The sequence below is a fragment of the Lonchura striata genome, chromosome 2, assembly GCF_046129695.1.
Source record: "Lonchura striata isolate bLonStr1 chromosome 2, bLonStr1.mat, whole genome shotgun sequence".
Classification (NCBI taxonomy): domain Eukaryota; kingdom Metazoa; phylum Chordata; class Aves; order Passeriformes; family Estrildidae; genus Lonchura; species Lonchura striata.
Window position 1 is genome coordinate 76,602,729 of NC_134604.1, and position 27,658 is coordinate 76,630,386.

The following is a 27,658-nucleotide window of genomic DNA, read 5'->3' on the forward strand; positions in this document are numbered from 1 at the left end:
AAACAACTGCTTTGCCATGATTCTGCATTGAAAAAGATACCAAATTCCTGATACAGCAGGAATAAAATGGAAAAATATGCATATAATAATGAAAGCAAATAACAGAAAATATCTAATATTTTTGTTTCCCTCTTTGCAAAACAGTATGAGCACACAACTTGATTTGGGATCAATTTGTGGATACATCGTTAAAACATATGAAACAAAACTATACCTCCAAGCAAAAAACCACAAAAGGCAAAATTGTGTTAATAAACCAACCACTATTAAAATTACAGGGTATAATTAGTAACAACTTAATATAGTAGTCTATTTAATTAGAGTATTTTCAGAACTAATGTTGGCTCTGATAGTTTTCAAAATTTAGCTTAACTTTAGAATGCATACAAAAAGTATTCAATAAACCTTTCTTGACAGCTGAATGATATTTACAACACTGCTTAATTTTCTGAATGTCTATTTTGTCCTTGCCTGACTCTAGAGAAGAACTCCTCAAATAGCAGTTCACATATGAATATAGCATGAACATGCAATTCCTAAACTTTTTAGTGGTCAACTATAAAGCGGTCATGCTTTCAGGAAGGGGTCACGAACAAGTTTACGTCTTTGGATGATTCTAAAACCTTTTCAGACCTTCTGGACAACTGGGGCTTTGTTTCTTTGTTTCTTCTGGTTTTCTGAGAATGTAAATTGAAAATGCCTCTTAATATCAAGGTTTTGTAACCTTTCGTAATCCAGTGCTTTTCTGGAAAACTGCCCTATTACAGGTATACAAAATGTTGGGCTTATGAAAAGAAAGTCTCTAGCACATGGTCTATTCTACCAGAAAGTTCCTTACTTCAACAGGTACCATGCTCATTCCTGCAGAAGTTTGTCCACAACAGACCACTTGGCATGATTAGGACCTAAATTAAGTCAAGACAACACAAATTACCTGAACAAGAAATCCAAATGAATTTGAAAAAATATCTGAAGTATGTTGTAAAATGGTATCTCTCAAGTGTTATCACTTGCATGGGTTACATTCTTTCCTCCTCAGCGCATTCAAACACCCAAAGGACCATTATGTTCAAAAAAGAGATCCTAGAAGAACTGAAAAGTTCAGACAATTTAAACTAGCTGTGAATCCCCTTAAGGAGGTATGAATCATCTCTGAGGTTTAAATTAGATTATCAACCAAGTGAAGCAGCACAGTAAATCTACAATAAAAGATGAACGCCTACAGGAAAATAATTTTTGCCCCTAGTGGCAGATGCTTGAACTTTAAAGGATCTGAGACTAAGCTCTTTGTCTAAGCCTTCCTGACAGAAAACAACTGAAATAATGTTTTTCGTTGGTCCAACTTTGCTCCACATGCCACACGAAAACAGTATCTAAACGCTGTAAATGAAATTATATTGTCACTTCTAAACCAATTGAGGATCAAACAATTTAGACAAACCAAGACTTATTTTGCTGACAATTAAGCTCTATCACCAAGACTCAAGATTCAATGAAATTTGACAATTGTGAAGAAAAAGGCTTTTGTCTGACTAAGTCTGAAGCATTTGAAAGAATCAACAGAAAATCAGAAGGCCAAATTAGATTGAAAAGAATTGAGGATAAAATTCACTAATTAAAGTAAGTGCCTTCCTTGCTCTGTTTCCTCTCTGAATTGCTCTGGTATCACAGCAGAAAGGCATACAGCAAGAGGAAAAATTGGTCTACAGAGCAAATGTTACACCTGTCACACTTCCTCTTACACCAACAGCCTTCTCCGTCCATCCTGCTGCTCAAGTTCCATTACAATGAAGCACAGCCCCTTTAAAGATAAGATGAAGGTTAAAGTATGAATCTCTGCACAAAATCTGAGAGGTATGAAAGGTCTTAAAAACCTTCTTCTTCTATGCTGAAACTTTTTTCCCATCACATTTACTCTGTAGTAATTCAGATACAACCCAAAGCTACCAAAGTGATGCAGGTCACTACCTGGAAGAGTATTTTTGCATCTCCTACTCAGGGAATCAAAGAATGAATGTATCCTTCTGTTTTTCCAAGACCCATAAAATCAAAGAAACATAGAATGGGGCTGGGTCAGAAGGGACCTTAAAGACCACCTAACTCCAACCTCCCTTCAGTGAGCAGTGACACCTTCCACAAGCCCAGGCTGCTCAGAGCCCCATCCAACATGGCTTGAACACTTCCAAGGATAAGGCATAGACAGGCTTGTCTGCACAACCTGTGCCAGTGCCTCACTACCCTCACAGCAAAGAATTTTTTTCTTAGTATCTAATCTAAATGTACTCTCTTTCAGTTGTATTAACTTGTTCTCTTTCTGCCTATTTAATTGAACAATACGTAAGATTTCTATTCAAAACACTTCCATGCCCATTTTAAAATGAACAACAAGTACTCAACAAGCTTTTTAACATCTTGCATCTCATGAGAAGTACAAACAACAGAGGAAGAGTAGGAAGATATTAACAAATTAAGCAGTGCTCACAGCACTACATTTTAAGCTAGAAACACCTCAGATTAATTCAGAAACCTGGGATTTTGCATTCCACTAAACATTTGTGTTTCTATTAAAAGTACACAATAATATTACTTTAGTATGTGGCTAAGAAGGGACAAAAATTAATTAAATCCTATTTTTCTACAGGAATATTTCTATTTTTTCAAGCAAACAAACACTTCTGGAAAGCCTCAGATTGGACATTTCCACTCTTTAACACTCAGCAGGTGAACAAAATCATCTGTATAAGCCCTTATAATCTTAGAGAAACACTTATTTTTGAACAATCACTTCTAAACACTGTCCTTAAGCCTTCGGTAGTAGCTGAGCAACATTGGTTATTAAACTGAATTGCAGCAGAGTTTATTTTTTCTTATCTGAATTTAAAAAGTATGTTGGGATTGTTTTTTTTCCATTTTTTCTCTTGGGGATTTTTGGGGGTTTAAATATAAGCAGCATTCAGTGAATGGCTTTGAATTCAATATTAAATCATACTTGTAGCTTAATTACGAAAGAAGATCATTGTCACTACATATTTGGAATATTAGAACTTGTCAGCTTTATAAAAACCTCAAGGCACTTTTTTCTCTCAATTTTGGCTTTATTTTGAAAGTGCTCCTTAGATAAGATTTCTTAATATTAGAGTAAGTCTAGCATAACTAGTTTTCTGTTGAAAATACTGATGGAAAAAATTTTTCTCTATACTGTTAGTCTAATAGAAAAAACAGATGACACTTCTAAAGCTAAAACAATCTATATTTTACAGTTCTGCGGTTTTAAACTTGCAGAGGGTTCTGCAGGTATCTTTTGTCTCATAGAAGCACCAAATAATTTCCAATGGTAAGGAAACATTAGCTGACTAAAGGTAAGACCTATCAACTGTTCCTTAAACCATTTCAACAATTTTTAGTCTGGGAATACTAGAAATATTCTGGAAAACTAACGGCAATTGTTTACTTTTGGCTGGTTGTTCAGACAGGAGAGAGAAGAACTGTTCTTCTAAAAGGAAACTGGGGAACTAATGAAGGGAGAAAGGAAAGAAGTATTGTACCAACTTCAAAGAAAGCATATGAGGCTTATATACTTTTTTTAAAATAAATGTTAAAAATATGGTTAATTTCAAAGTGGCACTTTCCAAATCCTAGATACCCATCCTTAAGCACAGGAAGTTAACTCTTAACTCTCTAAGTGAAGACAAGACACCACCTCTTCTCTAAAGATAAACATGACAGATTCTGAAAAAAAAAAAAAAAAGTGCTCTAGAAAAAAAGTGCTCTAGAAGAAGAGAGGAACAAGATACTGTAAAGTGTACAGCTTTAAGTATTCCCATTGAAAAGGAAGGAGTGGGGAAAACCCAACACTAAGCAAATGCCCCTGGCATCTAACCACTTACTGTCCTCCTGGCATGTCCTAGAAAGGATGGGGCAGGGACAGTATTCCTGTATAAGAAATTAATTGTGACATTTTAAGAACAGATGTAGGGATTTTGTCTAAAATGTAGACTAAACACTTTATTTTGGGTTGTGAACATTCAAACTCATGAGCATGAAATTATGCTGAGAAATGAATACACACAGGGACAAAGAAGCATGTATTCCCACTGAAGGGAAGTTTGCCACAAAGCAGAGTGTTTTTTCTTGCCTACACACGAATTAGCAATATTCTGCATTGCATCATTTACATATTAAACAGACAGTAATTTCATTGAGAAAAAAGAGGTTTACCACACACACAGAAATCTCATCACATCTGATAAAAAGAAAACTAAGGAAGAGTTAGACCATCTCTCTTCCATCTGTTATTCCTTACAATTGCTAGCAAGGAGGTCCAAGTTCCAAATCTTCACCTTCTCAGATTTCCAAACACCTTCAGATTATTCTGCACTCTCTAACCCAACATTAAATCAAGTTAGTGAAGACCTATGCTTGAAAGAGGGCAGGAAAAGTAGCATTCCTGGACAAAACAGAGGATGAATTCAGCACACAGTGGATAAAAACTGACCAGAACCATGTCAGTGGACATAGAAACCATGACCTTACAAAAAGCTGAACTCTAAACTTTCTCTGAATTTTCAAATGTCATAGTAGCACGTGATAAAAGCTCAAGTTTGAGAAATACTAGTGACCTTTGTGCTCTTTTTTAACTGGTAAATGAAGAAGAATGAGTGGATCCTGCAACTAGAAAACAAACAGGTCAAAAGTAATTAGTAAGTCCTTTACAACAAGGCAAAGATGAACACAAAACCAAAACCACCTCCTGAGCACAAAAGGCACTCTACTCTGAGTCAAACAGCTGAGAATGAAGACTCTGCCACCTTTCTGCCACACAGCAGCTTGCTTTGCCTGCTGGCTCTGTGAATACAACTTCCTACCCAGCATTAGGTGAGTAATAGCTAAGGCAGCCCCAGCCTATCCATGATTTTTCAGAAACCTCCTCACTCTACAACCTCCCTTTGGCACCACTACAACTAAATATTCTGCTCAAGCTGAAATCAAAAGCTATGCAACTAAGTATGTAAATAAGAATCACCTAAGAAAATGTTCAACAAGAGCCCAAATTTAAATGAACATTAAAGCAAACCCCAAACAAAAATGAACGTGCAGTTTCCAGTTTCAAGCTACCTGCCTCAAGGTCGGTATAGCCACAAGCAATAATTAATGTCCATTACATACTACCACTCTAATTATAGGACTATTGTCCAGTAACTAATAAAACAAACAAACAAAAAAAATGTTCTTCATATGCTTGATGCTATTTTAGAGTACTTTGAAAAGCTCTCTTAAAGCTGGTAGCTATTAACATATATAGCTTGCAATAATGTTGCCCTCTCCAAATGTAACATTATCTTCCATAAAATTACATCAAAAATCAAAACCTGAAGGAGGTTCCGCATATGTGTTCACCTGAATATGTAACAAAAAGCCCCAGACAAAGTACCTAATGGTTTTGATGAAAGGAAAAAAAAATATCTGGGGAAGACAGGGTGGAAGACAGCAGGCAATGCTGTATTGTACTATTTGTAAGTAACTTTAAGTTGGTATTTTTTTAAACCGAACAACACACTGAAGTCAAGTTTGATTCAATACCTCTGCTTCTGCTGTTATTTCTATTCTTTGGGCTTCAGTCTGGATTGCCAAAACAGGCAGATTCACATACAACAGCCATTCTTTTCTACACTAAAATTTTAATTTTGGATCGAGAAGTGCCTTTTGTTTCCAAACACTCTACAAGATCAACACAGGCACAAACTAATCTTCACTTGTTGCATAATCTGCAAGATGCTGGAAATCTGAAAAAAAAAAAAAAAAAAAAAAAACAACAAAAAAAAAACACAAAACCCCAACTAATTAATTCACCCAGATGCTGCAGTGCAGATTACCTAGGACCGTCTGGGAGAAAGGATTCTGTGCAGCATAAAGCAGAAAAGTGCTAATGAAATGAGTTTGCACTGTGATAGTGTTTGTTTCATTTTAATTTCCAGCTACTCATATTAAACAAAAAAACCCACCAAAATACCCCATCAAAGCAGGCTATTTTTTGTGCAAACACCACAGTGATCTAAATCTGTGTGCCCATAAGGGACAGCAGTGGAAGGTTATGACACAGGCAAGGGCCCGATGTGCATAGCTTCACCCAGGATGGGAGATCCACATGTTCAAAGCCCACATTGAACCAGAGGGGGAGAAGAGCTGGAGTGCCTTTCCCATATTCCATATACATGGTCTCACCACCTGGCTATTCATCATCCCTGCTCAGCTCTTCTCCAAAGTAATTTATTTTTGGAAATGTTTATGCCTTGTTCCAAGGTTGAATGAAGTGAGTTTTGTTAAGTTTTTCCTCATTTCTCAGAGATAATTATTTCCCATCCAAAACAGGCATCCATGAACAGCAAGAGAGGATATTCTATCCCTTTGGCACACCCAGTCCCCACTATCCACAGCAGTAGTAGAAGCATTCCACAACTTATAAACATTAAAAATAGCAAAAAAAGGAACACATTTAAAATAGTTATTTTCAAAAAAACAAACAAAAAATTCTCCATTTTGAATTATCTCTAAAAGCTTATTTGTATCTGCATCACCTCAGTTTGTCCCTCTTTTTAAGCCCCTTGCAGTTTTTCATCAATATTACAGCAGTCTCTCCCTCTGTTTTCAAGTGTCTCCAACCAACATTTGCCACAACCCCATTGCCAGAAATCTCCCCAAAACAGCATGCCAACTTTGCAAGACTTAAACAATATTTCATTTTTATTTTCCATTTTATTATTTTTGCAGAAAAGGGATGTCTCCGAACAGTTTCTGTGCAGTCTTCTAAAGCCAGTATTTTTAATTAGGCTTTCCTGTCTTGCTCGACATTGCATGCCTCCCTTTTGCTCAGCTGAGGTGGAGCGAGAGCAGCTCTCTTTGTAGCTGCTTCAGTAGATGAAAACACTAGAGTTTGCAGTATCTGGGTAGGTCAGCATATGGTCAGAAATGAGTTTCACAGCAGGCTGTTTTCCCCACCAGGGGATCTTAATGTGAAGAAGATAGAAAATCCCTACGAAGGGATGTGGAATCTTGTGCCAAGGAAAGCAAGAGGTTGCACTTGGAAGTGGCTGTCAGTGCAAGCTTCACGCTATTTCCCTATCAAATAATGCCTCATCCCCTCCTACAAACAGCTTTTCCGTAAAGCTTTTAATTTTATCTCCCATATTAGGCATAAATGGGGTGAGCTCTGACTCGGTGAACTGAAAATGTAATGGGCTTGTCTCATCGGTTTATGGCCAAGTTTCATTCAATTATTATTGCAGAAAAGAATAGGATAGAGTTGAATCGAGTTACGCTAATAGATAATAAGTGTACACATAACTCCAGAGTGCCATTTACTGACTTTAAAGACTACTCCTATAGCAATCAACTTTGTAAGGCTCTTGACAGAATCATAATGGTGATAAAACACATGGAAGCATAAGACTATTTAAACTCTTAACAAAGCCATGATAATACTAACAGTAAATGAGCAACTCCCATAAAATATCATTTAATAATCACACCCTGATAAGATGTAAAGTACATATCGCCATTGTTATATGAAAAAAACATTAAAGGGTTTTTTCTTTAACACATGTAGCAACCTAACAGGTTTTAATTACCACACCTACTTCAGTGACGAGCTGTTCCACTCAAACACCCAAACATAATATTTACAACGTTGTGTGGTTGTTAAGGATCTTGATGATTGATGGAACCCATTGTGTTGCCATCTTAATAACAACAAATGCAAGTGATTACCAACACGGAAGAGAGAATCTGTGTTTTTATTTTACAACAAAAGGCTGTCCTATAGGGACTTCTTTTTCAACATAAACTAACAAACCTGTGCACATGTGAATGTGCTTTAGAGCTTGGCACAGAGAGTTGAAAACAAAGCCTCTGTTGCTTTAAGGACAATGTATTTTTTTGTATTAGCTTAAGAGAATGTGAAAGCTGTCAAAGAGCTGGTACAGTTTTTCACAACCCTGCAGAATTCATCTTGACCACAGGGATATATCTGAAAACTGCATCAGAAAGATAGGACAAATCTTGTTTCCAAAAAAAAAAAAAATAAAGAAAGCAATTGAGTCATTGAGTCAAACAGGAATACAATACATTTCCTGGCATTGCTACTGAATATTTATATCACTAACGAATGAGACTACAAACGAAGTATTTTAACACGAAGCTCTGCCTTGTTAACTGCATGATATGCCAAAACACCACCTACTGTAAATCACACAGTTTAAGACCAGTATTTCTTGTTTAAACATGCTACTTGTTCAGCAGAATCACTTGTATGAACAAGCATACATTAATGTACATTAACTAGAGCAGTTTCACTATCCATCTGATAAAGTATAATTTAACAACCTCATTATCAGCATTGTAATTTTCAGACTGCTGAAATACCATATTCGTTGCAAATATTATATGGTTGAAACACTGTAACAACATTGCCCATTTGACACTTCTGTCAGATAAAATGCAGATAGTCGTTTGTGCATTGATGAACATGCTCTTAATCCTATAAAGAAACTTTCTCTGTCAAATTATAAGCGTTTCAGCACTTGACTTATGAACACCATAATTAAAATCCTTATGCCTTAAAGAAAAACAAACTTCATTATAACAACAGCTTTCTTTCACATTTTAATCTTTTTATATTTGGAGTTTGCTTTCATGTGCTGCTGTTAGTTATCAGTTCAGTGTGTAATTTCTGGCTGCCAAAACCAAAAAAAAAGTATTTCTCTCTATAACTTGGTCAAATCACAAAGTCTAGGTAAGCACCCAAAGGGAGCAATGTTTATTCAATGTTTCCACAAGGCATTTGTAGAGGAAAGAAAAAATCTATTAATTTAACAGGTGAAGGACAGCCATCATACAATTCAGTGCTTCCCATTTCTAAGAAGGCCAGAAACGCTGTAAATATTTCTGCCAAAATATTTCTTTTCCTCCTTAGAACCAAGAGTATGGGGAGATACAATTTGGGAAAAAAAAAAAAGCTGCACTTGTGTAGTGATTCTGATTCAATTTAAATTTCAGGCATATTTTCTAGAAGGGAAAAAGACTTCTATTTTATCTGAACAAATTAATGCATATCATTCATTCCTTCTTACAGCACCCATTGACAGAGCAGCAGAGGTTTCAGCTTCCTAAATTCAATTCAATTCAAAATTACACAGAATTTACACTAGAACCACCATAACTGAAAATTATGCAGTTACATATTAGCATCACTTTTCTAATCTGTCCCTAAATCCCAGAAAAGAACAATTCATTTACAAGCTAAGCAAGTAATCTTGAATCAAATCCTGAAGCTTGTCAAAAGTACGATCCTCTATGCTATTCAATAAGAAACTAATTTCAAGAGAGGCAAGTCCCAAATCAAGTCTTTGCTGCTGAAGTCCAGGTCTCTTTCACACAGCTTTATAACAAATATGTCTTGAAGTGTTACAAGCATCTTGAAAAAGAAATTAAACGTAATAATAGCTTAAGAAGGTCTCCCTGGTGGGACTCTTCTGACTCTAGAGGGTTATCTGACTTTTTGGCTGCTATTTCCAAAACTAAAAAAGTTCCTGAACTCAGCACTACATGAAACTGAAAATCTTATTGTGTAAAAGATTAGGAGAAAATACTATTCTTGCAGATAATTACGACAACTGAATGGAACCACAGTACTATTGCTCAGCAGAGAGGTTGAAAATTCACTCCTCAAATATCATCTCTAAAAACATAAGAGATTAATTTTGTTATCCTTCTAAGAAGCCTCTGTAATGCTGGACTGGGATAAAACAGATCATGCTGCCCTCTTGTGCTAGACATGCACAGGAATCAACCCTTTTTTATTCCTGCAAGTGACATGTGAAGAGCAATTATATAAAGCATTCACTATGAAATAGAAAATGTCTACATCTTCCTACTTTACAGATACTTTGACACTCATATCAGTCCCTTACTAGGATATGGGTAGAAGAGCAGAGGAAGTTTCCAGACAGCCAAATTCCACACTCAAAAAAAAAAAAAGTTTTATGAACAAATGCAGACAAGTCAGACGTAATAAAACCCAAAATACTAACACTCCAACTACCCATGAAGCTTTCACAATAGCTGTGTAAGTGATACAGTAGAGATACCTGCTGACAAATTTGAATTTCAGTCATAAATAAATGGCAATTTTTTTTAAATTCTGGGTAAGATAATGCACTTTGATCACTTAAAATTATCAGCTCAGTAGATTTAGGCTAAACACTTAAGAAGGAACGAGAGACAGACATTTATTAATAAAGTTCTTCCAGTGCAAAATATGCAGTAATGTTTAACTCTTTTTGACCTATGCCAAATTGAAAGGTGAAATCTGTATATGTACAAATATTTTTGGCTGGAAAGAGAAACAGGAGAGGGATCCTTTCATTTCTTTTCTCTCTCTGCTATGTAACCAGGTTCCAAAAATACATTGACATTCTTCTATCATCTGGGTAAAATGCTTGTTACTATTCCCTTTACAACCTTCCCCTCCCTATATATTGCTAATGCAATCTGTAAAGAGAGATCTTGGGCTTATGCCTAAACTGATTCACAATGCACCATTTTTTTAGAAATAAGTCATCTCATTTATTCACCAAGACTGATTGGATCTACACTGTTGGGAGCTGACAGACATGTCATGATTCATCACGCATTTCCATTTCCTAATGTCAACTCCCTGATGCTCCTTGTTACTCTGCTTTCCCAATAAGAACTACCAAGAGCTTGGGATGTCTGTTTATTTAAGTCACCTACTTAACTCTGGAACACAGATCATCATGTGCTAAAAATACTAGCCGTGGCATTTTTTAATTGCTGATTATTTTTTGATAAATAAACCAGCAAAATTTAGTTCAGCAACTGCTTCTGTTGAGGTCTTAGAAACCTCACACTAACACTGAGAACATGCTGGATGCTTAAATGATAGATCTGACATTGCAATATCAGCTTTGCTAATAAGGTTCTAATAGTTTGGTTAGCTATTACAATCACAATCCTAGAAAAAGGCACATTTAATAATTTCTATTTATTTATAGTATGTCTTTCATAGGCATATTAAAAAAAGGGGGGGGAAAATACATCCCACCTCAATGCAAGAAACAGCATGTGAAGTTCTGTAAAATAAATAAACAGCAAAAAACCCATGTAAATCAGATAATGAAATATAGATATTACAAACAGATTTCAGAACTGCTAAATGCTGCAATTCTGAACAAGAACATTGTCTATGTGTCATCTTTTTTCTTCTCTTTTTTCCTTTTCCAAATAATGCAGAAATTAAAATAGCAGTATTTTTGCATGCCACCCTGACCAAAAGAAAGATGAAGAGAAAGAAATACATGCATCCTGAAGTTAATCCTCTATTATAAAATATCTGTTGATTAACAAAAACACAAATCTAAGTCACAACAGCATGTGAATACCAGTAACAGGCAGATATAAATAATTAGACATTAGATTGCTAATTAGAGCTTCACAGTGTTACAAAGCAAACTGGTGTTAACTCTACATTGTTGATGATGTTTTCTCTCTAGTTCTTAGTTTGTTATTATGAGCCAGATGTATGGGCATTCTTACACAATCACTATGTATTCCCTCAAAAATAAAGTTACTGTGTTTGCTGTGCACACATACACAAGAGAGAAGAGGAAAACCCCTGACACATCACCACTAGGGTTTCTTCTCATGCATGTGCTCTTACTAGCTCACCACTAACCTATTTCCTGAGCTTCCCTTCGATTCCTTCACAATGGCCTTGAATGTACATTTCCACATACTCATAGTACAAGCAAGCCATGTAACACAGCCCTAACCTTCTGCAATTGTAGGCATGTTCTTTAAGATTACATTGTACACATTTCATTCATCATATCCTGGGCATGAACCTTTTCTCCACATGAGTATTTATTTCCTGAAAATATGACCACTTTCTCTGAAACACTAAAGCCATCCCTATATATCCTTACAATTAAATGCTTCCTGGTGCTATGAGAACAAGCCCATGTCTATTTTTTTCCAAGGGAGTGAAGACCATCAGGGTCCTGTTTCTCATGTAAAAGAGAAACCTTTGCCTAGTCAATCAGTACCAACCACTTCCCCACTCTCTTCACTCTGCTGGAGCTTCTCTCGCTTTTCTTTTGAAGAACATAAAGATCTGGATCACAGTTTTACAAAATGCATTCACACACATTCAGGATATTGGAGAATCCCTGTGAAACTGCATTGGAAAATACAGGTGCAAATACAGCAGTGCAAATACAGGTCAAGGTACAGCACCGAAGCTACAGCTAATTCATTGCTCTGGAAGCTGCATTTAAAGACAGTAAGATGACCCATCACACAGCAGTCATGTGTTTGAAATTTAAAAGGACTACACTGCTAAATCTGAAGTATTTCAGTTAAAATTTAGCGAGTTTAGGTAAAAGAACCAAAAGAACCCAACAGAAGTGCAAAAATACCATCAAATTGTAATTGTCCAGAAATGGTACAATTTGTGCAATCGAGGAGATACATTAAATATTGAGGGTTTTTTTTAATTTTCAATAAGCTTACCTATAGGATTTCTGTCAAAAAACAAGACAGGAGCTTTCAAAATGGATTGAAACATTTTGTTGTGCAAATTCTGACCAGAATGGACAAGAACTTGAAACACCAGAAGACTTCTGATTATGCCAAATAGTATCGTAGCCGCTGTTAAACCTGAAATGAAAAAAAAAAAAAAAAAAGAAAAAACAAAACATGAATAGAGCCACCAAAAATATATGGATCTTTCAGAAGAAAAAAAAAAAAAGTTAAAAATAAAACTGCATTAAAACCAAATTCTCTGGACTTCTGCATATAACAAGAATCCAAACTTAAGCCTAGGGGGACTCAAACTGAGTGCAGAACACAGATACATTTGTCACTAGCTTCAGTTATTATCACAGAATCAATTTAATCCATTTCTCTTTTTCTGTTTGAAAGAACTGGTACTTCATAGAAATGTAGGAAATGTCTGTTAACCCATGAGACAAATGTGTATTGAAACTTTCTGCATAACAGCATTACTAAAAAATTCATTTTGCAGTGCCACGTGTAATTGTGGGTTGCACAGGTAACTGTGAAGATTCAACACTTGCCAGCAGGTATTGAACAAGTAATATAAACATGGCTATTTAGACACAACCTTGAGTTATTTCCAATCAGCCCAAACCACTCATGCCATTCTTCCCCTTGTAAAACACACCAAATAATTTAAACTATGTGTCTTTCACGTTATATAAGGTGCATTCCTTATGCCACGTGAAGAAACAGTCCTTCTAGGAAACTGGTGTGCAGACTCTTTGTTTCTCTTCTGGGCACAACTCTGCTTACAAGGCAAGAGTGCTACAGGGCAAAAAACTGAAATAAATAATGAGATCGCTGTTGCAAAATCTCCAATGTGGCTGCCCAAATTCCCTGTCAATAACAGTGAACACCTAAACCTTACATTTAGCAGAGCATCCAGGCTCTACATGATCTGCTTCAGAAAAATCAGCATAGCTACCTCAGGTCTTGAGGACATGCTGCAGTTAGACCCCAACTATCAGCAGAAAACCTTGCCAATTCTCAAGGAAGGTTAAAATCATACACAATTCAAGAACAGTTATAGTAACAGTGGGAAAGAGGGAGGTTTTAAATTATGTGACATGGTTAAGCTATCCCATCCTGCTTCCTTCTGCATCCTCCCAAGGAGCAAAATAAAGTATCATCACTATTCCATTTGTCTGCTTGCAGTTTATTGCTCACATTCTGTGAGGTGCTGTTTTTAAGAAAAAAAGATGACGACTAGCATGAGAGTATGTTTGCCTGGTCCCAGCTGCTGTATTCCAGGCCAGGTAGGAGAAGACAAGTTTTCCAAGAGTAACTGCACATACCCAAAGAGGAAAGCTGGGTCATGCAAAAAGGGAGCAGGAGAGGCATGAAGCAGGAGGCTGCGGCACAGCCCTTTCCTACCAGCAGTCTGTGGGAGCAACACGAGGAGAGGGAGCACACCCTGGAAACCCCACATTTCTGTACAGCTGTACTCAGGCCTGAAAGCTGTTGGTACAACCCTCCCAGAACAAAACACCTGAGCAGACCTGAGCAGGCTGGGGAGAAGGAGAAACAAGACATGCTTCCAAATCCTACACTCAGTCTGTCTCTTTGCTTTCCCTGTTCACGAGTTCAGAACCTCAGCATGAGAGAGACAAGGGCTCTTTGCATGCTCGGCCTATAGAAGAGGTGTGGAACTGGTACCTCAGTTCTGGCCACCACTGTTCCCTATTAACAGCAATTTTACTCTTCAAAATCTTTGTTTCACAGAAGCAACAAGGATTAAGAAGGAACTACTACAGTGGGTTTGGTTTTTCAAACACTGAGAACCAGAAATAAAAATGTTAAATTGTTTTATACTGTTTAAGAGATTATAGAGAAAGGTAAATTGGATTATTATGTATTTCATATGAAATGTACTACCATTTTATAACTTTGTCAACTTCACTTACAATTTTGTGTAGGTAAGACAATGCTGTTCAACCATTGCAAATATCTCACTAAGTCATCTAAATGTTTCAATATAAAGGTAGCTTTTTCTGTTCTGCTATCTAGAGCAAAATATTCCTCAAAGGATAAAATTTTCACTAATGTGGCTTAGGCTATCTGGTCAGAGAAAGTGAAATTTGCCACACTTAATCATACTGTGCAGTCCACTGGAACGTTTCACAAAATAAGACATTACATAGAGAAAATAAGAGCCAAGCCAAGTTCATCTGGCTCCTAAATTGTTGCTTTCCAGGTCAAACACAATGTTTTCTGTCAGCCACTTGGATCACATGGATTCCAGAAAACAAACTAAACAAAAAGTCCTGCACCTATTCTCTCACCCATGGAGATGTTTCTGAGTACATTCAATGCATATTCTTCTAGCATTCCACCTGTTTTCTCACACCAATCATTTACATCTCCATGCAGAAATTACCATGCCATACAAAACTGTTCATCACTAGGAGTGTTAAATAGCAGAATCTGAGAGCATGCACATGCTTCTTCTGTGGCAATTTTTACTACATCTCAGAGCAGTTTTTCAAGATGTTTGGATGCCTGAATGCAAAGATCAACGCCCTTTTCTGAATATTCAGAAGCATAATGCTACCTATTGAAATATATTGAAATGTTTCTTAACAACCTGCTTTGCATACCCATCTAGGATGCCTTTTAAAAGCTTGTTCTTTTGCTACAGCACTTCAGAAGAAATGTGGCCATGCCAAGTTTTAGAACAGTGCAGAACAAAGATCCATTTCTAATCCCTCTTGCCATCCATATAATGACTGAAGATTTAGCTCAATGACTTACTAATATATAGACAATAACCACAACCTTAATATGACTGACTTTTCAGATACTCAATGTCTGATTTACTTTCCAAAATCCAGGAAAAACAATTAAAGATGTTGCATTCAACCTATTTCTTTTGTCAGATTTATTTTATTTATTGCAATCTATTTAATCAGAAAGCAAGATTCAGGCTTCTAATCTGTAAAAAACATTGTTTACTGCTAGAAATCACATTTCCCCACACATTGCTTTACACCTCTCAAAACTATCAAATAACAAATAGTTCTTGGACACACACACACACACGCACGCACACACATGCTGTGCAATTACCTGCATAAATTCCCAAATAGAAGTTAAGGTCTAGATAGTCAAGCTTATTTGTTCCATTATTTCCATTTGTTGTGAGATTCAACTTTCCTTGATGATTTGCCCTGTGGAAATGCACACAGAAGATAACCATCATCAAATACGTGCATTTAGCTGTTTCTAGATTCAACTCTTTAGTTGAAATCTTTAGTTCAAAAGATCTCATGTATTGATGCTGTCATGCATCACAATATGAACAGATGCAATTACAGTCTACACTTAGCGTAGGGTTTAAATTTTTTTTCCCCTAAAACAGAAGTGAAAATCAGAGGAAGATCTGAGCTATTTTAGAGTAGGTTCCATTCCCTCTCAACTAAACTAACAGCACTTGACTGAAAAGGCAGAAACAACCAGCCACTTATTATCACAAACTTACCAGTAAGAAAGCCACCAGTCTTGGAGCACATAGGCCACCTTGAGCAAAAGAAGCAAATACAAGAATCATCTTACAAAATTTAAAAAAATTAGAAAATTAAATTTCCTTGCTATTCTTTCAAGCTCTCTGGGAAAACATCACATATTCAGAAAAGTATGCCATCCAGTCTTTCAAGACCAGCAGCAATTTGCCAAGCACATTAGAAGGTGCTCTACAAAGAAAGAAGTTACCTTAAGTTACCTTACATGTTAGCAAACTAAAGGAAAGCAATACACTTTAGCAAACAAAATATAGTAGCTCTTCCTAATGTAAGTTAATTGAACATTAAAGAACTCATTTTCTCAGTTCCTAAATTTGCTAGAAGAGATATTCCAAAATGTTTTTTGATTAACAAACTTTCTGATGTTACCAGTCCAAAAATTTGTGTTTACAGGAGATAATTACCAGAAACAGGGTTGAAGGAGGATGAGAGAGGAGAGGGAGGGAAAAACTCCTTCTGCCACCTTCCTTCTATGACAAAAGGTGACGACAAACATGTAACAGGGTTATTATCTCAAAATACACTTCTGTTCATGTGAATTTGAAGTTGTGGACAGTCTACTACAGAGATCTGATCTTGCTTAGCTATCTTACCAACAGACTCAATTCAAGGACAAGCAGGAAGTAAGATGTTAATATAGACTTTTTTTACAGCCAAGAATAATTTCCATGAAATTAATTTGAGCTTTCCCAGCAAGAAACAGAGAAAAAGGCAATAAGGTGTCCTCAGCCCACCATTGCTTTCAGTAAGTCTGTAAATAACTTTCCTTGTTTAAAAAGTTGTATACCTGCTACAGTCTGCATCATACAAAATATTTGCCTATGCTCTTCCTCACTTTCTCATTCTGCTAAACAGTGACCCTCCACCTAAACTTTTCATATAATCTGCACTTACCAACAGGTGAGCTGTTCTTTGAACACTTCTGTCAGGCTCTGTCCTCCTGCACCCAGTACATCTCTTTACCCTCCTCAACTGGAAACATTCTGACTGTTTAGGTTTGTTAAACACCTATACACCTTATGATTTTCTTCTCTTTATAAACAAAGTACAATGGCTTATAATTTTTGTGCCATGTTGTCATCAAAACATTGTTTTAGTGTCATCAAAACAACTACTTTATTTTAACAATTATTAAAATTGTTGGAATAAGGATCAGTGCAAGACTTCTCAATGCTGTACTAAAAATTCCATGTTGACACTTCAGTACACTACAAAATTATTAAACAACACCCAAACATTTTAGATTAAGCATTACAGTAACAAGTATGCACTGTATTAAAAAAAAAAAAAAAAGAGAGCAGAAAAAAACCTCACAAATCCAAAACACATTCAATATTATTTGTGGCTTCCAACAACTCACCTGTGCCAAAATATTAAATAACAAGAGTATAAAAATCACTAAGTAGTTGGCTCCTGCAGTGAAGTATTTCCTGTAAACTTTAAAGTTTATTTTTCCCTCATGGCGACTCTCCTCTGGCACTGCAGCCAGTGCATTTTCACCCTGAAAGAAAGTCCACAGAACAAACCTCATCAACCTTGTAGTTACAGATTCAGACTAAGGTACTTGAAAGTCATGGTTCAGGATTAGCAAACAATTAAACAAGGATATAAAGTGATTATGCATATAAAAACTTTAAATATTGAACTATAGCTATAAAAAAAAAAAATTAGTCTCAGTGTACTAATACTGAAAAATCTACTCTGCAAAGCAACACTTCAAGGGTTTTATTTGGTATATAGCCAGAAATATTTGCTCTGACCACTGTCCAGGTTCTTCTTTTCCTATACACTACATTCACTCATAACAGCTCAAGAACTTAAGGCTTTTACTTGGGGAAGATTCTGTTTTCAGAATGCAAATGTGGGCAACCTTTCCTATCCAGAAAAACATTTAAATTAAATACTCTTCTACAAGTACGTACCAAAATCAACCAACATATACCCAAGACTTACAAATTACCTATAAAGTTCTAATAATCTCTTTGTAAATACCAACAAAGCATCTGTTAATAGGGAAAACAAGTAAAATGACAAATGGGAAGTCGTAGTAAGCAAACAATGGATGGGGGGACACTAAAAAACAGAGAAGGAAAAAATGATAGAGGCATAAAGAAGGTTAAAGAACTGTACAAATTAATAAAATCAGGATTAAAAAAAAACAACTTTACAGTATATACAATATAAAAACTAGTGTCAGTTCAGTACACGTAACAGTTGATTTTGTTGCCACAAGACATGGCTGCACAAGAGCAGTGGAATCAAGAGACCTGACAGATGTGAAAAAAGAAATCCACCCTATTAATCCATAAAGGGTGAGAAGCCTATCTTTGCTTTTTGTTTCTCCAGCCACTCCACCTTCCCACTTCTCCCCATCCCCATCCAACAGTCTCAATGCTGCTAAGTTTGGTCCACCTCCACAAATTTAAGAGAATTTAAGACTGGAATTGCCACGGGGGCATTAATAATGTAAGTTTACTGCTTTGGAGCATAAAACCATTCTTCAAAAATGCATTAAAAAGTCTATAGTTTTTTTTTTTCTTCTTCTTCTTTAAATCTCACTCTTTATCATAGGGAAGAAATAGAGATAATATATAGCCACAGGGGTGACAATCATCAGGGACATACAGGGATTGCTTGTCCCATAGACACAGTGCTAGCACAAGCCTAGCAGGGGTACAGGGAGCCTGCACTGTTTGATATGAATGCAAACACACCAGCAGAAGGCAACCTCTGGTACAGAAACTCTAGGGTTGCTTTTGCTCTGGGCAGGCCAAGAGATAAGGAGGCACCTCGAAGCCACATTGGCACCATACAAAGCCTTCTGTTCTCAGCAACAAAAAGGTTGGAGAAAGTAAGGCCGTGGTGTTCAGGATTACACCCGCAGGGCCAGTTCAAGATCATGTGGGTATGTTTATGGGTATGTTGATGCCAGCCATGCAAACACAAACTTTGCATAAAGCCACAGCTTCTACATGCACTTCCCAGAGCTCAGGATTTCAGGGAAAGTGTTCATTTCAGTTCAACACTGCACAAACATAATGAACCCACCCAATACACTGGGACTGGCCCTTCACAGCACTGCTGTCAGAAGACAGGCTGAAAGAAGCACTATGTGGGGGCTCTGGACTCACACAAGGAATGCTCCCAGCACCCAGCAGAGCTGATGCTGAACTGCTCAGACTGACCCTGCTGGGTCTGAACAGCACCACGCTGAGCTGTGAGCTGCCAGCCAAGCACAGGTCCTCCACAGGCGAGCTCTTACCTGATAATGTAATTCAGTAATCCCTGAAATCCCAATGCTGCAGGGAAAGCCCATATCAAAATTTAAGTTAAAAAACAGCTAGACAAGAATCAAGACACTTCTATCCTCTGAGCACTTACAGGTGGTTGTTCCACAGCTCCATCTTTCTGTGAGTGGATGGATGAATCCTGGGACAAGACAGAGGACTCCGAGAATGTTCGGTTCCGGGCAGGCTTCAGGTTTGGGGTTCCTGGAACTGACAGCTGTTCTACCACTTCCTCATCTTTTTTCAAAAGGGAAGCAAAGTCGATGCCAGATCTCAGGAACTCTGCATAGGTACCTTTCCCCACCATTTTGCCCTACAATGAATATAAACTTTTAGTACTGTTGTTTTGATGTTTTAAGATTTTCTAAAGCCTTCTGAGTTTACATTCTTGTAACAAACTTTCTCACATACTTTCTGTAAATAATTTATTGTTTTTACATTCCTTCATAGAAGCAGAAAAATTTAATAGACTAGTAGTTTGTCCAATGTCGTTGGAGAGGTGGCACTTTCACCCTCCACCTCTGTCACCTTTAAAAAACTATAAATACTGGAGTCATTAAAAAAAACTTACTTTTTAACCTTTACAATAGCAACAGCTCGCGTTGTGCTTTCTCATGTCCTATAGTAACATAGTACCTTCATTATACACTTTCCATAAAGGACAATTTTTCTTACCTGTCCCTGCTACCTCTGGGGTTCTGCAGTTGCTGGGCACACATGCCACTGCAGTAACTGAGCTGAAGCCTCTACGAGTTCCTCACTTAGAAGAGCAGAAACAAGCTCTTTAAGATCTGATCAGTCCCTTGTAGCAGCTAACAGGGCCAACAAATAACAGGAAGAGAACAGCCCCAGTTACAGCCAGGGGAGAATCACCTCCCTGGAGAAGCTGTGGGAGACAGCCAAGCCATGGAGCTTTAGGACAACCTGTTAAAAATCACGTACACAACCATCAGTCTTATTATATTGCTCCATCCCAGGGGTAAACACCAGCTCCATTTTCTGATCCTCACAGAACCTTAAAAGGAGCAACACTGACCATGTCGACGTTTCTTTCTGCTCTACTATGAACTCATTTCTCAAGAGCCACTGAAATTTTTACAGTAATCTGAATGGAAAGAAAAAGAGGAACAGTGCCCTTTTTTGCACCGTCACAATGCATCAAAAGTAATTTCAAATATTACACTACCCAGCCTTAAAAAAAATAGGAAGAAAAAGCCCCAGCTGCAGTCCTTGCATTTCCCTTCTGCCTGTGAGTATCCAGTACAAAGATGGGAAGGAACCAGTTGTACTGAAGGCATGCTCATTCTCAAAGGCATCTGAGACTATTTCTCAGCCTTAATTTAAAAACGGATTTGTTGCAAAATTAACACAGTTCTTAATTCATACAGAAGTTAAAAAACAAGAACAAAAGCAAAACATTAGCACAGTCTCAGAGAATATTAAATTTGAAACAAGGGAAGGCTAAAACTTTATTTCAAAACCAGACCAAGTGTTTGAAGAAGTAAGTATTATTAATACAAGATTATTTACATGATAAAATTCACGAACAGATTTTTCAGGGAAGGTATTCCAAGAAAAGTCAACTTATTAATAACTATAAAACTTAAAAATCACATGTAGTCATAAGTAGACAGAAAACACATTTATAAACTAAAAATTAAAACATGACACTTTTTTTTCCCTTTCTTAGATTAAAAAGGATAATTAAAAAGTGTAAGTATAGACACTGAAATCACTTACATCCTTTAAAATTAGAATCTGATTTGCAGCACGGAGATATTGCAACTGGTGAGTGACCAAAACAGAAATCTTCTGATGTAAGGCCTGACAAATACATCTGCAAAGAGATGAAAAGATTAATTAAAATTAAATGTCCTAAAATATTTTAGTTATTTCTGGAAAACCTCTTCTATCAATTACTCATTTTTTAAAATAAGAAGATGACCATGCTTATTAGATTTACAAAAACTATATAAAACTATAACAAAACACATTCCTCATTTAATTTCTTAAGTTTTCAGGGTAGGGAAAAGATACATAATTATTTCTGGTCTGGAAAAAAGAGGAGACAATAAGACATTTCATTAAAGGTATCTTAAACATTCTTGCAACAAATGTGCATGTCATAAGCTGGATTGCAAAGAGAGTATTTTAAAAAAAATTATTCTAAAGGAAAGAGAAAGAAGAGAAAGATACTGTGAAAAATTCTGGAGAAATACAGCCAGTAAAAGTAACTTCTTTGAGAGAAGCTTTCAAACCAGCTGGAACACTGAGGCACAGAGACTTTTCTGGAGAATTAAAACAGTACTACTGATTTAAGACAAAAAAATCCCAAAACATTCCAAAACAGTCCATAAGTGTTTATTTTTCCGACTGGTTCACTAAGGCTTAGTTTCATCATCCATCTAGTTTTAGAAGTAGTGTTCTGTATAACTGAAGAACAACAAGCAGGTGAAAAGCCCAATTCTAAGCGAATCACAGTCTGATAGTGTGTCCCCTTCTCACTGATGATACAGAGAACCCAAGGAAAGCCTTCTCAGCAGGGGATGTAACTGCTCCAAGAGTTCAGACATCTGCTGGAGCCAGCCCAGCACTGCCACAACCTTTTTACCTGCTTTAAAAACCCATACAGTTCACCTTCCCTGGGAATGTCCACAATTCTTCAGAGGCACGCTTTGTTAGACTGAGCACGCTCAACACACGGCAACAGGACAAACTGCTGCACAACCTCCAGTCACCACTGTCACATTTATTACATACATAACAAGCACACACACACACACGTGGCACACAGTCACACAAGATCCAGACAGAGAACACCCAAAAATTCTTCAGCCTTTTTTGAGTACAAGAAAGAGAGAGATGAAGGGACTGTGAAAGTTGCATCCTCTTCCACAACTAAGAATCAAATTAAATGTAAAAATGTTCCTGGCAGAAGTTAAATGGGTTCTTCTCCATGTTTAAGCTGAGCAGAAATTTCAACACCCTAGAAAATGTATTCCAGGGACAAGCTACCCTTGCCATTCCAATTTTTTTTTCTCTGAAGTCCAAGTTTAAGTCATTTGGTGCAATTTCAATCCATTACATCCCCAAGGGCCCCAGACCAGCTCATTCCTGCGTACAAGGTCCCTTCATACCTGAAGTCCTCCTCCTCCAGACATGAAAGAAAAACAAATAAAAGCAATAAAGAAGTCTTTCAAACAGACTTTTCTTTAAAGTAGCAGATAGGTTTCTTTCTTTTTTTACCTCTCTGCCCTGGACACCTGAATGTTCCTGACCACCTATCCTTTTGTATGAAGATGGTCTATACATTTTTTGAAGGGCACAAAATTGAAACATTATTTCAGCTGAGACCTTACATTTACAAGACCTAATAGGAGTATTATTTTACTTGTACTGCCACATACAGTACTGGTCATAAATCCCAGGATGCCATTTCCTTAACAAAAGCACGACATTACTGAGTCATACTGGGTTTGTGATCTACTACATTCTACATCTCCTTTTCCATTAACTACCACACTACTGATCCCTGCTCATTGTACCTTCATGGACTCAACACTTAGCACCTGACCCTGCTGCATGCACCTACAATTCACATCCCATAACAAAAACTTCACAAATATTTGTTTGAAGAACTGCCTTTAGTGTTGCCTGATTTCCATCACCTGAAAATGTACAATCAATGACTTTCATACATCATCAGAAATACCAGAATCAGGACAGACCTCTCTAGAAAACACACCCTTCCGATTCAACAAAAACAAGCAAAGAGTATTTTAAGTTAACAAACTTAAGTAAAAGGATACTGTAATCAATATGAAAAACCCACTGACAGCAAACTGCTACACAATTAAAAAATAATTAGCTTGAGCTTTGATAGTGCAGAGTACGAAGCAAGAGACACTGAGAAAGGGGCGTACAACAACACAGTACTCCCCTGCGCAAAGGCAGCCTTCGCACTTCGTGCATACAAACTCTCATTTGTTCTTCCTTCCCTGTCAGGTCGGCTTTCCTTTGAGACAAGTTTTTTTTCAATCTTTTTTAAGTTTTTATCTCCAAGAACCAGCTTTATTTAACCTCTGCAAAATGTCTCTTCTGTAATGATTCTACCTTCTTCCTTACTATTCTTTCTCCCTCTTCTTTTTGGAAGTTCACATGCAGGAGTGCTCACAGGCATAAAGCCTTTGTTATATTAATTTACTTCTTATATTTGTTTTCCTCTCCCTTCCATTTCAATTTAAGTAGTTTAGGGAGAACAATCCCCTAGTTAGTTTTGCACATTTCAAAATTTACAACATTAAAAATGCTCTTCTTTGCCAAAGAACACACACACCCTACATATTCTATTCTGCTGTCTCTATTTCTATTCTGCTGCTTCTGTTTCTATGCCTGCCATGATAATAATTTATTTCCATCTCATGAGAAGTTCCAATCACACATAAATATGACTGGTCTATAAAAATCCATTGACCTATTCCAGGCACCAGGTAACACCTATTCCAGGAACCAGGTAGCACTGGATGACCAGGAAAGAAGAATTAATTGTAAAATTGCCTTTATCTACTCCATCATCCACAGAACAACTTGTCTGAAACACGAAGAAATTCTAAAGAGCCAAAGTCCTTTATTAATAATATCATGGTCTGTTTTCCCACTGGAGCTGTGCTGTTTGCATTCTTCCTCATTTGAAAAGTATTTATGTATTTTAAACTACTTACTGCAGTAGCTGATTAGAATACAGAAAAGCATGAAATGTAATGAACCAGACATCCACATGCTATCTCTCTGGGGAATTACTAGGAACATACCTATTTTTGTAAACACATAGACTAGACCCTTGTAAAAAAATAAACTTTAACATAAAATCACAAGAGAAAAAAAGAGCAAGTGAACTGAACAATATCCACTTCAGATTCTCATTTAAAAAATCCCCTCTTTCTTCCACCTCATCCATTGTTTTAAGCCTTGTGGTTTGGACTCCTGGGGGAGCAGCCTGCATGAAGTGGTGTTTTGGACATTCCTCAGCACCATATCCTAAAAAATCATTTTTGCCCAAGTGCTCTCCTCTCCACATTTCTAGTACTATCCAGTATACACTAAAAAACATGCCTTGCCTTGTTTCTCAAAGCAATCTTTTACAGATTCCATAAAGGCCTCAGAAGACAACTTCTGTTTGTAAAAAACTTTCCCTTAAAATCTTGTGCAGGGAGGCATTGCTCAGTTTTTCTTCCCACTACTACTCCACCCAGTCCATTTTCTAAAAAATTCTGCTTCTTTGTGTTTTGCTCAATCTGATCTGGAGTTGTGGAGTAAAAATGAAAGTAGAGAAAACAACCCCAGCTACCTGTCTGAGTTTCAAATTCTCTGAGATAACCTCCTTGTTCCTTCCTCATCTTCACACACTTATCAGCAAAACACAGTGCAATAGCTTCTATCTCCTTTATGGTTTTGCACATGCAAAAAAACACACTTCGAGGTTTGCCATAGAATGAAGATGCTGCCAATGTCACAGCTCGTATGAAAAGCAGAGTAAGCTGAAGAGGCAGCCTGACCTCTTCACAAGGCACCAGGGTACTTTCTTGTCTCCCTCTTCATGAGGAGACCTTAAGACTTCAGGGAGAGACAGGTTAACAGCTCAGGTGGGTGCACTTTCAGAACTCAGGCACTGATACATTCAGATGCCGGAGCTGCAGAGAGATCTTGTGCAGAAACAGAAAAGCAGCAGCTGAAGCCTGGAAAGCTTCAGCAGGCATTAAAGGAACTTGATAGTGCACGTGAACTAGAGAGGTGATGAACTCCATCTATCGGTCATGGCAGCTGAAAAATGAACATAAAGCCCATACATTGTAAAACCCTTACTCCATGCTCACTGACAGAAACAAACAATAGTCTTCTGAAGACATCAATAAAAAAAAGCAAGATATTAATGGGGTTTCAGAGGGCCCAGATTTGAGACTGCAAACATCAACAGAATGTACAATTTTCAAATTTAGATACTGAAAGCTTCCCTGTATGGGGAAAAAAAGAACATGCATGCCACTGCTACTCAGTGAAATTTCTATGACCATTTCTGCAAGTTTTTATTTTTATCTAGGGGAGGACAGGAGAGAACAATAGTAAAACCAAATTAATTCATGTATTTGGAGCATGGAATTCAAAGGATGCAAGTATGCTGAACAAAACACATTTATCGAAGGCCTCAACCAAAGACCACTGAATTTCATCAACAGAAGCATTTCCTTCCAGCAAATTCTAGATTTAACACAGAGAGTTGCAAGCTGTGAAGAAGTAAGGACAAAACACTGGCTGGGACCAACCAAATTATTCTGATACCCACCCTATGTGCCTTAGATTAGACTGTTTCAGAGGGATGGAGGAGAAGAAACTCACTGAAAAGGGAATCTGCCTTTTAATTAACACTCTCCTGTTTCTTTGGAAATGGGGGAAGGTCCAGAGGTCCCTCACTTACATAGTAAACTTGTACATTCTGTTTCCTTCTATTTCTGCTCTCTGCAGTCTACTCTACAGGCCACATGCCGTGTTTCACCTACCCAAGAGAAATTTCAAGAAACAAAATGAAAAATTATTCAAGAATCTAAGACAGTTCTGTTCTCTCCTTTAGCCAGTTGAACTAAGTGCTTATTACTAGCAAGTAAAGCTGCAGCAAACTAATAAGTGATTTAAAATCCCACCCCATTTTATTCTTCACTCAGTACTAATATTCGTAAACCCCGTTATTCATAAACCCAAATACTCATGTATGAAACGTAACATTTTCCTTAAGAAAATGGCACATATTCCTTTAAGAATATTTCTATTTATAATATCTTCAAAACAGATTTTTACAGGGATTTTAAAAATAAAAACAAAATCAACAGAACACAGAGAAGAAAAATACCCTGTATCTTCCAATTATATAAAATAGGGGAAAAACAAATCAGAAAGTGAATGTACAAAGTTTTGTGAAGAAATCCATCTCCCCAGAAATGCTTTCGCAAGTTTTTTGATAAGGAATTCCAATATAACAGTTGCATCTTATATTGAAATAAAGCAGTAACATACTTCTCAAACAAATGTCTTCCAACTTCAGCATCTACTGCACTCAGTGGATCATCCAAAAGATAGATATCCGCATCTTGATACACAGCTCTAAAAGGTTTAAAGAAATGTCAGCATCACAAACTCTTAGTTTGCTTTAATCACTGGAATCTGAAAATTTATAAATTTTAGACACAGCAAAAAAACCACTAGCCTGGCCAGATTTACACGAGCCTTCTGTCCCCCACTCAGAGTAGCTCCACGATCTCCTATTACTGTCAGGTCACCATTTGCCAATAATTCTAAGTCCTGCGAATGTGAAAGAACAGATAAAAATATTTTTTAAATCATTTTAACTTCAAAGACTGACAAAGCTATTCCAACATAACACTTCTTACTTGAAAAGTATTAACATAAGACATTAAAATATAAGGTTACATACTAAATGTAGTATCTGCAGCTACTTTATGACTCTATACATTCAGCAAAAGGTAATTGAGAAAGAAGAAAAAATATATGAGATCCTAAAGTTCCTTTTTCTACAGCTGTGCCAGAGGAAAGTGCAATACTATCCTTAGTCTTAAAAGGAGTATTTATTGGTGATTCAGAAAATCAAATAAAATACTAAAAAGTCTAACAGTAAATTTATTAGATTTTATTTGAACAAAATTAGCTGTCACAAAAAATAAAAACTTAACTAACTATTATCAGTAAATTATCTTGCCAATATCCCTAAATACTGCATTCTTTTTATTCTTACTGCAATGGATTCAGGAAAAGTAACTACAACATTCATCACACAGATTTGGTTAATTTGGGACTTCAGGACTGTGGCTAACACAACAAAATTATAGAGTGTTCTGTGTCATATTATTGTATTTCCTAATCAGGAAATACAGAAGTTTTACACTAAACTACAAAATATATTCTGAAAGATTATTCACATACATTTGCAAGAAAACTATGAAAACAAATCTACCATCAATATGAAGTGGGGATTTTTTAAATGCTGTTTGCTGTCTTTTAAAGTCATTAAAGCTTTAAGTTTAGACAACAGCATGACTGAATATCAGCAGGAGATACTAAAACTATATCTGCCAAGTGTAAAAATCTTGCAAAAAACATTCATTACAGTAACCATCTGCTTTTCACCTGTGTCGCTGCTGACAGAAATATCAT

At 36.8% G+C, this 27,658-nt stretch overlaps 1 protein-coding gene across 1 annotated transcript in view; it reads right to left on the minus strand.

Moving 5' to 3' along the window:
* Positions 1-27,658, minus strand: part of ABCC4 (ATP binding cassette subfamily C member 4 (PEL blood group)) — a 139,707-nt gene that overhangs the window by 76,520 nt on the left and 35,529 nt on the right. Inside the window, exons 12-19 of the mRNA XM_021530313.2 lie at positions 26,694-26,788; positions 26,504-26,590; positions 21,179-21,275; positions 19,533-19,751; positions 17,512-17,652; positions 16,112-16,149; positions 15,700-15,800; positions 12,586-12,732 (exon numbers count right to left, since the gene is read on the minus strand). Of these exons, the coding sequence (XP_021385988.2) occupies positions 12,586-12,732; positions 15,700-15,800; positions 16,112-16,149; positions 17,512-17,652; positions 19,533-19,751; positions 21,179-21,275; positions 26,504-26,590; positions 26,694-26,788 (925 nt within the window). The remainder of the gene's footprint in view (positions 1-12,585; positions 12,733-15,699; positions 15,801-16,111; positions 16,150-17,511; positions 17,653-19,532; positions 19,752-21,178; positions 21,276-26,503; positions 26,591-26,693; positions 26,789-27,658) is intronic.